At 48.6% G+C, this 12092-nt stretch overlaps 1 protein-coding gene across 2 annotated transcripts; it reads right to left on the bottom strand.

Moving 5' to 3' along the window:
- Window positions 1–334: 334 nt before the first annotated feature.
- On the bottom strand, window positions 335–11628 carry ADPGK (ADP dependent glucokinase). Of its 2 annotated transcripts, none has more exons than XM_026687457.2 (8): window positions 11413–11628; window positions 9434–9746; window positions 8567–8792; window positions 6388–6450; window positions 5941–6061; window positions 4283–4479; window positions 2700–2798; window positions 335–1855 (listed from the first exon to the last, which is right to left on the bottom strand). In XM_026687457.2, the coding sequence occupies exons 2-8, from the start codon at window positions 9649–9651 to the stop codon at window positions 1301–1303; spliced, it is 1479 nt and encodes a 492-aa protein (XP_026543242.2). In that variant the 5' UTR covers window positions 9652–9746; window positions 11413–11628; the 3' UTR covers window positions 335–1300. The 2 variants fall into 2 exon arrangements, with proteins under 2 accessions (XP_026543242.2, XP_026543246.2); XM_026687461.2 differs by having other exon boundaries at window positions 335–1852.
- Window positions 11629–12092: the final 464 nt, after the last annotated feature.

Genomic DNA, 12092 nt, shown 5'->3' with positions numbered 1-12092 from the left:
ATTAGGAGCCAAGATCTACCTCGGCATTTTGCACAGATGTATTGCGACTTGTTCTGTGTTACGCTTAGAAGGCAGCAGAAATATAGCTGGTTCTCCTTTCTAGTCCTTGCCCCCCAGCCTTCCCTGTTAAAGAGGAATTAAAACCGCCTGACATTTGAGAATCCCCCTTGCCAAGAAAAGAACTTCGAAAGTAGCAACCACAAAAAGAAAAAAGAAAGAAGGAATTAGCATTGCCCGGGTGAAAGAAATACGGCTGGTGCACCTTTGGAAGTAGGGGCATTAAAGGGAAAATATATTCAGTCTTCCAAACAAATAGAAGGTCCAGGTCTTCCTATGTCAGAAATGTGAAGAAATAAAAGATTTTTATTATTTTTCAAACTCCTGCCTGGCTGATACGATTCTGAAAAGGATCCCTTATATCCCACCTGGAACAATCAGGCACCACGAACAGTCTCCCTTGAGAAATTATAGCAAATGAAATGGGACTTAATTAAAAAAAACAAAAAACAGAGCACTTTCCTGTTGTGGTTCGCTGGCAGCAGATGCAGATGGCTGAGGTCTCGGAGAGCGAGGACTCAGATGAGGGGCCTGCGTGTGATGCAGGGATGGGGCCAGGACCGTCAGGGGGTGGAGTGCTGCCTTTGGAGATTGTGGAGGCTGGCAGCAGTGAGGAAGAGGCCCCCGAGGAGCCTGTGCCCAGTGCGCATGAAGGAAAGAGCAGCTGCAGCAGCACGGGCGACTCGGGAGTAAGGCTGCAAGGTGATGGCCCCTCCCTTAAGAGATTAAAAGCCAGTTGAGAAGCTGCAGTTCTTTGCAGGAAGCTAAGAAGTTTGATACGCGAGCCTGGTGGACGTTAGAATATCTGAGTTGGTGTTTGGAGACTCTTTGATTTATTGTTTAGGAACTTTATCTGTTGTTCTTGGCAGCCTTGCAAAAACTTGGCAAGGCTCTTCCTTGTCAGAGCCTAATTAGTTGGAAGCAGCCTTTTATCTGCGAAGAAACAGGATTCGTAAATGAAACATTAAAAGGTTGTGCTGCTGCCTTGGTCTTGGGTTTAGTCTCTCGGAACCAGGTTTGGGTCAAAGCATTTCCTTTCTCGCTCCGGCCCAAAGGGCTCCCTTTGGATGAAACTTCCTCTCTGACGGTTGCGTTATAAAACACTCCTATGGCAATACATCCCAAGTTCTGGATAGCATTCCTTGTCTCCCCCACACCACTTTGGTTCCTGATCCAATCTGACTTCCAGCCTGTACCTGCTTGGTCCGAATGTTGGGAGTTGGATTTTTTTTTTATTCCGTGCTTAATGGGGATGGATTTCTGAGTACAGGAGTCCTTCGGCAGATATGGCATCCCCGAGGCCCACAGTCCGCAGGGGGCTTTTACACACCAGCACGGGGGAGTAGTGGAAAGAGATGCCGTTCCGGTGCCACACCGATATGGGCTCCTTTGGGTTTAAGGAGATTCTGGAGGCCCCGCCCTCCGCCTTGGAAGTGGCAAACTCCAGCGGGGCCTTCAGGAAGACCTTGTTGGCGTCAATGGTCTGGGTGGCACAAGCTTGGATCCCCGCCACTCTGGCTCCGGCAGCCACGGCCGCCACCTGGTTGGCCCAATACCCATCCACGGTAACCAGGAGGTGGTAGGCCAAAGTATGGAAATGGATCCGGGTGAGATCCGAAGCCCTGGCTGAAGTCCTCCCGTGTTCTCTCAAGATCCAGAAAAGGATGTCGCTGACCGTGCCCACCTCTGGGACGCCGTTCCAGGAAGTCAACGAGGAGTGAGGTCCCGAGGCTGCCTGGGTGAGGAACAGCAGCTCTTGTTCGTTCAAACCGATGGAGTTCACCAGCGGGAAGATCTGCTAACAGACAGACCAAGCGATAGGTTGGCGTCGGAGGAGTCCACCTTCTAAAGACTAAGGCAGGGGCGTCCAACCTGGGGCTTCAGCTTCCAGAATTCACGCCTGGCTGGCTGGCTGGGGAGTTCTGGGAGTTGAAGTCCACAAGTCTTAAAAACGTGTCCTAAGGTGGGGTGAAGGCATAAAACCGCCCTGGAAATCAGAAAGGAGGTTTTATGTTTCTATGTCTTGTTTTATGTTTTATATTTTGTGTGTTTATGTTTGGTTGAGAATTAATAAAACCTTGACAGAAAGAAATATAATTGAATAAAAGTGAAGGGAGAAACAATGAGAAATTTGGAAAAGATATATATGTGCTTAAATGGAAATGTGACAATGTGGAACTATGCTGTATAAAATAATGTTTTATTTGCCTTGTTAAAACCTATAAGTAACTTTTAGAAAGGAGGTTTTATGCTTTTATGTCTTATGTTTTGTTTGTCTTTAAAAAATTAATAAAATTTGTTTTAAAAAAAAAACCGCCCTGGAAATCAAAGCATCGCTTTGGACCAAGCCTTCCGAAAGATAGCTGGAGATCCTGGCCACCTGAAATAATTGGCTTGGGGCCTGTAGAGTCTGTGTTGACCTGCCTTTTGGTACTGTACACCTGGATCTCGAGCTGCGACCACACTGGGTTCCCAGACTCACCATAGGTAAAAATAGGCAGGTCTCAAATCTCCACCCAAGGCCTTCCTGCCACGTTAAGCAATTTAAGTCTTTGTCTACTGCATCCCAGGTAACTTTAAATTCACCTCATAACTTCCATCTCTTCTGAAGGGGAGAAGAGACTCCCGCCGTTGTGATTTACCTGGTGAATTATGTCTCTCATGAGGTCGGGGTCGGTCATACCGGCTAATTCCAGATGGATCGGGACGTCGGTGGGAATGTCAGAAATGGAAGTTACGGCCTGCGGAAACACACCAACACACACACACACACAAAAATTCAGATTAGGAGAAGCAAAAGGCATATAGGAAAATAGCAGAAGGGGGAGGGAACCATCCAATGGAGTCAGTTTCTTTCTGACTGAATGGCTGTTGCGTCCATGAGTGGTTGGGTGAACATCCAAGCATATCTCCTTGCAGAGCCAAAGAAAGTCTTTGATTCATCTTCCCAGACTGTTATAGCGATAGCCCTTAGACTTATATACCGCTTCACAGTGCTTTACAGCCCTCTCTAAGTGGTTTACAGAGTCAGCCTCTTGACCCCCAACAATCTGGGTCCTCATTTTACCCACCTCGGAAGGATGGAAAGCTGAGTCAACCTTGAGCCTGGTGGGATTTGAACCGCCAAATTGTAGGCAGCTGGCTGCAGAAGTAGCTTGCAGTACTGCACTCTAACCGCTGCGCCACAGAGGGCTCCTAAAAATGCTAGGTGCTGGATGCCCACTCCCATCACTGACAACATGGCAGTCGGGAGATGCTACAACCCAGAGGATAATGGATTAGAGCAGGCGTTGGCAGGCTTTCTCCGTAAGGGACCAGATCTTGTCCTTCCTCCATCTTTCGGGCATGGTTAACACTTCCGTGAGCCAAGGAGCATGGCAGCCATTGGACAACATTGGTGCACCAGCAAGGAGGTTGCTGATAGGCCACTACCCGGGATGCCCCACCCATTATGGCCCTCCCCTCACCCTAGGAGCTTGCTTGAGGCTCGGGCTTGACCATCTGCTGCCTGCTCAAATATTCTAACTCGTGGACCACACAAAAACCGGGTGGGCTACATTTTACCTGCAAAGCCGTACTTTGCCAGTCTCTGGACCGCAGCATATCTCATTGCCAGGATCCTGACGCTAAAGCTCTAGCTGTAGTCTTTTTAACTAACAAAATAGTTATAGGCAGGGGTGGGATTCAAATTTCTTAACAACGGGTTCTGTGGGCGTGGCCTAATTTGTCGGTGTGGCTTAGTGGTCATGTGACTGGCTGGGTGTGGCTTGTATGTAAATATTTTGAATATATATATATATAAAGATTGAATTTTTTTATTTTTTAAAAAAGAGCAACTTTTACCCAAAATCAGGCAAAGCAGGCAGGCAGATTGAGTTGCTCACAGAATCACAGATTCACTCAGAGATCTATCTTTCTGCAATCTGCTGCCTGAGTCTGCACTGAAAAATAGAAGCTTCAATCCTAGGAAAGGTTCAGCTCTGTTCTCAGGCCACTTCCCCCTCCCCCAACCCCCTGAATACCATCCCTGACTGGGCCTCAGGGAAGCCTACCTGGGCAGGGTGGGTGGGGAGGGGAGGAGCCAGCCAGTGGTGCGATTTGCCGGTTCTCCGAACTGCACAGAATCGTAACAACCGGTTCTATAGAACTGGTCCGAACTGGTAGAATCCCACCCTTGGTTGTAGGGAAGTTTTTAGAAGAGAAGGCAAAGCCTTTTGGAACTCACCTCTCGGAGCCTCCTCTGGCGTAGCTCTCTGGTCTGTCCTTCCATCATATGGAACCCTGAAAGCACCACCAGGTCTGGCTGGAATTCCTCCAGGCTGGATACAAATACTTCCAGCATGTTCATGACCCCGTTGGACAGGTCATGGGAGAAGATGAATCGGTTGGCGTTGGGAGCTCTCAGCTTTCCCCATTCTTCACCTGATGAGCACAATCCCGCCCCCAAGACAAAAGCCCACCATTACACGGCATCTTTGCAGACACATCTTGCCTTCGTGACAGCTCTTACAGAGAAAAGGAAGACTAGGAGGGACACGAGAGCAGCATTCCAGTATTGGAGAGGCTACCACAAAGAAGAGGGGAGGGTCAACTTATTTCCCAAAGCACCAGAAGGCAAGACAACAAACAATGGAAACTAAACAAAGAAAGAAACAACCTAGAATTAAGGAGAAATTTCCTAACAGGGAGGACAATTAACCAGTGGAACAGCTTGCCTTTTGAAATCATAGGTGCTCCATCACTGGAGGTTTCTAAGAAGGGACTGGAGAGTCACTTGTCTGAAATGGTATAAGTCCTCCTGCTTGAACAGGGGCTGGACTAGAAGACCTCCAAGGTCCCTAGACGCTCTATTCTGATTGGTTCTGTTATCAGGAAAGAAATAAACTCTCTCTGTAGACAGTCTGCCATTAGGCCACTCGTAGTTTTGGAACTTCTGCCAATCAAGTAACTTACAGGTAGTTCTCATGTTACGACGACCATAATGGAAGCCTGTACATTAGGGCTGTAAATTATGATGATCATTTGACCAAGCCAATATTATGACCTTTCTGGCAGCGGTCATAAAGCAAGCACTGTACCCATTAAGCAAATGCCACACTTGCGAAGCGAATAATAGTCGTAAACATCAGTTTTAGGCAAAAACCACTGTAAATTCACATGGCAATCAGTTTTCTGTACTTTCTCTTTTTAAATCAGAGCTTTGCCTATTCACATTACTGGAAATTTCAAGCGTGGGCGGACTCGAAATATTGCTGAATGCAGAACGTGAACATGGCAGGAAAAAGTCCGGTTAAAAAAGAGCAGATCTCGTGAATTAATTTCCTTTTACCTTGGGCAAACTTCCACCGAGCCTTTTCACCACTTGCCTCTCATTCCCCAGGTTGATACCACTGAAGCAGCCAGAATCAAGTTTGAAAGGAAAACCCATTACAGATTTGCCAGTGACGGGTGATGCTTTCCTGCCCGGCAACAGGCTAGTGCATCTTTAAAAAGTCTTGCAATATTGACAAACGTGTTTTTTTTTTTTTTTTGTTTTAAATTTTTGTGCTATTTTTGCATTTGGGCATTTCCCTATTAAGAAATTCAACATAATCAGAATTCTGTGATGATCAAATATGAACCTAAGGTTATAATGGTTAAGTGGTAGATTTGTGATCGTGTCCTGCTGACAACCAGGCTGTTTCATTGGACACATCGGTGCTGGGTTTCTCAACCTTGATGACTTGAAGCTTTTGCTGGCTGAAGAATTCTAATGAGTGCTGAAGTCCACATGTCTTCAAGTGGCCAAGGTCATTCGTAATTACAATATATTCATGATGATAAGTCCTTTACGCCACTCCACCAATGACCCTTTTTTTTTTTGGATCTTCCAATGGCACGTACCTGCTTGGTATTCCAAAATAAGATGATATTCATCTAATTCCTGCAGTGATTCTGGAGGGACCATTACATTCTCATCAAGCAGTTCATGAAGCTTGGGTCCAATTGGGCCACAAAGTAGAACCTACAAGGAAAGAGACCGGTAATAGCTTCTCTCAGATTAACTGCATTCTTAGCGGATTTTCCAATTTTGATCCTGGTCATTTAGAGGCGAAGAGGTAGGCTGGTACAAACATTTCCCTATTGATGAATGAAAAACAGGACATAAAAGTCCATCATGCATATCTGCAAAACCACATTTGTTCTTTTGGGGGTTCAGTTGCTCAAGATCTACACTTAGTGAGCAGACGTGTGTCATTTGTCTATATTATCGCAAACTACATTATGGTATACAAAAAACCAGTGGGACAAAAAACAATTTACTGTTACAGGCCAAAGAATAAAGTTTACCTTTATGTTTGGATGAGATGCGATTTTCTGGCCAATGAGAGCAGCATTTCCTCCAACATACAACTGCAAGAGAGTAAGACGTCACTGAACCCCACTTTCCAGCGAGGAAGCATTAAGTCTTTGGCCAGTACCGTCATATAGCGGGATAGGTGGCATTTTAAAAACCAACTGATTACATTGAAGTATAACGTTTCACCGGCCAATCAGTGGTGGGTTTCCACATTTTCTCCTATCGGTTCTGAAAGTGTGCTTTGCGCGCATGCAGAACTCAAGGACCGTCCTCTGTGTCAACACTGGTGAGCTGTGCTGTTTTTTAGCTCAGTTGAGGAGCGGCAGGGAATATAGGAGACAATAACAGCAGGGGCAGAGGTGGTATTTGCCAGTTCTCCAAACTAGTCAAAATTTCCACTACCCGTACACCAGAACTGGTCTGAACCAGCTGACTACCACCTCTGCGACCTGTGCCATTTTCCAATGCTGCAGTTTTCTGCACTGGACATTTTATAAGTACGTAAAATGGAAGAAAGAAGGTGTGGGAAGAGGATGGTGAGAACAGGTAGGGTTGTTTACAAAGTTCTCTCGATTATAAATTCTCAGTTCCTGCATGTATTTTTTTTTTATCCAAGCTTTCTGTTCCTTGACATATTTGCTGACTCTTGCAACCATTTTCAGTTCCTTGCTGCTTTCAGTTCTGTTTTAGCTCTGTCATCTGCTGGGCATATTCTTCTGATGAAGAACAGAATGTAAACCCAATTAAAAGAAAAAGAAAAAAAGAAAACTAATCTCAACACTCCACTTCCCAGAGAGGACCAGCAGGCTTTCTGTTTCCAGAAACACATTCTGAGCATCAAGCGATCAGCTAATTCCAGTCTGCTACTAAACCTCCTGAAATAAGTACAAATGAGATAACTGTGTGTTTGTTTGTATGGAACCGCGGTCTCGTAAACGCAAGTGTGATAAAAGGAAGAATTTTAAAGCCATTAATCAGGTCCCAAATTAAATGTGAGATTGAGCAATGATAAAATAAGCTTGTCAACTCACAGGGGATTTAGAGCTGCTGGTGTGGCCGGCAGCCAAGAACTAGCATGACTTTGCAGAAATTTACATAGTTGTAAATTTTAGAAGATTCACTATCGGCCTGAAATTATTGAAGAAACACTGGCTCAAGGTAGCTTTGGAAAACTGGCGTTGTCTGTTAGCACTGGGGACAGTTTCACCTTTTCATCCTTTAAACCAAAGGAGGTTTAATTACAAAAGCTGATTTGCTGATACCAATTTCATCCCCACGGCAGTTCGAACAACTGACAGGGAGTGGGAGTGTAGTTCCGTTGGCTGTGGAGGAAACTGGGGAAGGGCAAAGCTGGGCAGAGCAGGGGAGAGGTAGAGCAAGGGAGAGGGAGTTCAGAGGAAGACCCAGGCCCACCCCTTCTTCATCCTAGGGCACGCAGGGAGGAACGGAGAAGAGAGCAATGTGGGTTGCGTGGCTTACTGGGGAGGAAAGGGCCCTGATTCCCTTCATAAGCTGCAGCTGGGAACACAGTGTATAAAAAAAGGCAAGCTGCGTGCGGCAAGCTTTTGGGAGCAAACATGAATTTGTTATCTTGTATCGTCATGGTTTATCTGTGTTCCTGGCGTCTTCCCAACTGTGTGAGTTTTGTCGTGATTTCAAGTTTGAAATTCCTGCTCCTGTCTTGCCAAACTAATTACTTCAGTTTGGACTTTAAGTTACAGTTTGTGTTTGCCCTGTTTTGGACTGAATTTTCTAGAGTCACAGGACTGTTCCTGGAAGAGCTTTTCTCCAGCCAGGAGCTAACCTGGACATTGGGGGTGAAGTTGGAGCTAATAACTCTTCTTGATTACTTGACTGTGTTGCCTTTGTGCCACACCCCTTTGGGTCATATATCCCCAAGTGCCTTTATTAAAAGCAAAATAAAATGGAGAACATTTTGACCACATCCAAGCAGTTTCCTTGGGAGCGTTACATTGGAAGTGATTTGGCAATGGCTTCCTTTGGCTCAAGATGACCTCCTTTGGCACATTATGCGAAGATCCAGCTCTCTGGAAAAAGCTCTGGTGGCTGGGAAAGGTGGAAGGAACCATCTGCACACCTCCAGAAGAGGCCTTTGATCCCCGATACGAACTCAGCCCGGTGGACCTCCTGCCCCAGCCAAGAGCTTACCTGGGCGCCCGGATAACTGGACGCCGTTTGTGCGATGCGGTGGAAGCCATCGGCGTCGTTGAAGAACCGTTCTGCGGCAGCCCCCTTGCCCATAAAATGGAGAAAGGCTTCCTCCAGTTCGGCAGCGGAACGCAAGACCGAATGGTCTTTCCCAACCTCACCGCGGAAGCCGAGGGCCTGCAGCAGCTTCACCCCAGACAGGACCACATCGACGCAGGCGTTGACCCTGAAGAGAAGGGAGGCTTAGATCAGATTAAGAGAGTTGGGAGGGACATTGTAGGTCATCTAGTCCAACCCCACCCCCCCCTGCCCAAGCAGGAGACCCTACACCAGTGATGGCGAACCTTTTTGTTGTGGTGTGCCGAAAGCGCGCCTGCATGCCGTGCACCCACAATGCAATACGCCCTGCCTCCCCCTGCGCATGCGTGCATAACAGCCCCGCCCCCTTACCTGCACTGTGCATGCATGCGCCTCCCAGTTGATTTTCGGCCCATTTGAGGCTGTTTTCGCCTTCCCGGAGGCTCAAGGGAAGCCTCTGCAGCCTTGGGAGGCCAAAAAACGGGCCCGTTTCGGTACTTCCGGAAGGCCCATTTTTCTGCCTCCCAAGGCTGCAGAGGCTTCCCTTGAGCCACCAGGAGGGTGAAAACGGCCTCAAACAGGCCCAAAATCAGCTAGAAGATGCACACATGCACAGTGCAGGTAAGTTTGGCTGGCCACCTGTGGCACATGTGCCATGGGTTTGCCATCACGGATCTAAGCAACCATCTCTTGTGCTTTTAAAAAATGCAAAACCTCAAGAGCCGTTAAATTTGGGCGTCCTTCCACCCTCCATCAACCAAGTGAATCAATCAACCCATCCATCCTTACCCCACAGCGACTCTCGTCCACTGCTTGGCTGGCCGGGTAATAAGGGCATCCCAGGCCTCTGCCATGCTGCCTTCTGGGGACTCCTGGTCCTCCCGAAATTGGTCCAGGAAGGGTCCCGAGAGATGCTCCCACAGGAAATCCGGCCACGCAGGCTCCAGCCAGAAGACGTAGCCGGTGGCCAAGGCCAGCACAGCCACACCCAGGGCCTTGTGCCACATGGCGACGTCTTGGGTTGTACGGAGAGGCTCTCAAAGGCCGGCGGCGATCGTAAGGGGCTCAGGGATCACCCTCCATTCTGGGAACGGATCCCACTCTGAAGAGAAAGAATCGAAAACCAGTAAATGGAGTTTGTACAGACGAAGCTGCTCATTGGCCCCTCCTTGGGGGAGAATTCCAGATGTTTCGGTTCCCAGTTGTGGCTTCGGTTTGGTGCTTTGGAAACTTCAAAACAACCAGCAACGAGGGGAAAGAGGCTTAGAACAGGGGTCTCCAACCTTGGCAACTTTAAGCCTGGCGGGCTTCAACTCCCAGAATTCCCCAGCCAGCTTTGCGGACTTCAACTCCCAAAATTCCCCAGGAATTCTGGGAGTTGAAGTCCACCAGGCTTAAAGTTGCCAAGGTTGGAGACCCCTCTGGCTTAGAGGAATGGGCTGGTGGGGCAAAAAAAAAAAAAAAAGGTCAAAAGCAGAAGAAAAACTGAGTGATTCCTACCAGCTTTACAATGGCCTATACGAAATTTAAGAGTAACTGAGTTGTTGTTTTTTTAAGTTATTTTTATTGTACAGGTAGTCCACGACTTAATGACTCCCAAGGGAGCCCCAAAATTATGTTGTCAAGTGAGACATTTGTTAACTGAGTTTCGCCCCCTGTCACAGTTGTTAAGCGAATCACTGCAGTTGATTTCAGTTAGTAACCCGGTTGTTAAGCGAATCAAGCTTTTCTCCCTTGACTTGGCCGCTCAGAAGGCCACCAAAGATAATCCAACGACCTTGGGAGACAGCAAAGGTCGTAAGTATGAACCAGGTTGCCAAGCCTCTGAATTTTGATCCTGGGGAGGCTTCCAAGGTCCAAGTCCCTCTTTTTTCCAGCACCGTTGTAACTTTGAATGGTCACTAAATGAGCTGTTTGTAAGTCGAGAGCTTTCTGTCTTCCCTTTGGTTATTTTGCCTTACAAAGGAACACACAATGTGGCTCTGTGAATGAGCGTTGGCATTAGTCACGTTGAGGGCGGTTTTGTGTGTGTGTGTGTGTGAGAGAGAGAGAGCTTTGTGGATGATGGGTTTTTTAGTCATTAAGCATCTGGGCCGCCATGCCACATCTGGAGGTCTCGCCGGCTGGGGATGATGGGAGAAGCAGATGAGCCCATCTCCAGGCTGGAGGAGGGAACAACTTATCTGGGACAGGGGGAAAGGCTGTCATGGCCGGGGATAATGGGAGCTGCCGAAAAGGAAGCACCCTGCCTGAGATGATGGGGGCTGTAGTCCAGCATAGCTGGAGGAAAGGAAGAGGAGCAAGCGGGCTGGGGATGATGGGAGCTGCAGTTGCATAAGCCCGGACGTCGATAGGACAAAAAAAAAAAAAAGAAAGGGGTTGAGATGCTGGGAGAAAGGGAAGGGACCATGCTGGCTGGGGATGATGGGAGCTGCAGCTGCACAAGCCCAGAAGGCGATAGGAAGAAGGGAAAGGGGGTTGAGATGCTGGGAGAAAGGGAAAGGAGCACGTTGGCTGGGGACGATGGGCGTCGGAGTCCCATCTACCTGGGGGGCCCTGAAAGATGCTCAGCAGCAGGGAACCATGCCTAAGCCCATCTGGGGAAGGCCAGGAGTGTGGGGATGATGGGCTCTGGAGTACTACTCAGGGCCCAACAGAGGATCCTGCCTCCCCCCCTCCACTGCCAAGCAGGCATCCCGGATTTCTGCCGCCCTCCGCCGAGACACCCGGGGGAGCCGGGCAAGCAGGAGAGCCGCAAGGAGCGTTACCGTCCTGGGCCGCCTTCGGCCAGGCGCTCCGTCCCGCCGCCGCCGCCGCCGCCGCCACCACGTCAACCGCGAGCGCCCGCTAACGCCGTTTGCGTCCCTCGGCCGCGCCACCCCGCGGCCGCCGCCGTAACTTTCGGTAGGGAATAAGCGGAGCTGTCAACGGAAGCAGCGTACCGGCAAGGCAGGGGCGCCTCTCAAGGGCGCAGCGCCCTTTCCAGAATGCGGCAACGGAAGCGTAAAAGCGGCCGGCCTTCCAGCGGAATATACCAACTTTCCGCAAAAACGCGGGGGGGGAGGAAAGAGGGAAGTGAATTGGAAACGATTAGGAAAGACTTGTATGAATCGTAAAGTAAGACGAAGCGCCGCCTTTCGGAAGAAACCATTGGGAAGCGGCGGGGGTGGGATTTGAGGGATAAAGCATGAGAGCATGAAAGGGGGAGAGAGCGTGCAGCTTTTATGATGTTTTTTTCCCCTTCCTGCCAGCCTGCGTTGGTAACGCAGATATGATCTGATGGCTCTCTCGGTGCAAAGGAGCGAGATTTAACACGTGCATCCATCATGCCTTGGCTAACCTTGGCTCTCATTCAGCAAAGCGGCCCAGAATCAGCGAAATTTAGGACTGAATGAAGCAGCTGAGTGGGGGAGAGGACAAAAAAAAAATCCATACTTGCATGATGGAT

This window comes from Notechis scutatus, chromosome 11 (assembly GCF_049901735.1).
Source record: "Notechis scutatus isolate UNSWTSFEM ecotype Mainland chromosome 11, rNotScu1.2, whole genome shotgun sequence".
NCBI lineage: Eukaryota > Metazoa > Chordata > Lepidosauria > Squamata > Elapidae > Notechis > Notechis scutatus.
This window is presented reverse-complemented; position numbering and strand designations above follow the sequence as displayed.

What these genes read in the sequence shown, in the direction of transcription:
- ADPGK (XM_026687457.2), bottom strand. Translation starts at nt 9,651, where the DNA reads ATGTGGCACAAGGCCCTGGGTGTGGCTGTGCTGGCCTTGGCCACCGGC. An exon ending in TGGACGAGAGTCGCTGTGGG is followed by an intron (nt 8,793 to 9,433) that starts GTAAGGATGGAT and finishes CCTTCTCTTCAG; the next exon opens with GGTCAACGCCTGCGTCGATG. An exon ending in GCCAGAGGAGGCTCCGAGAG is followed by an intron (nt 2,799 to 4,282) that starts GTGAGTTCCAAA and finishes GTGTTTCCGCAG; the next exon opens with GCCGTAACTTCCATTTCTGA.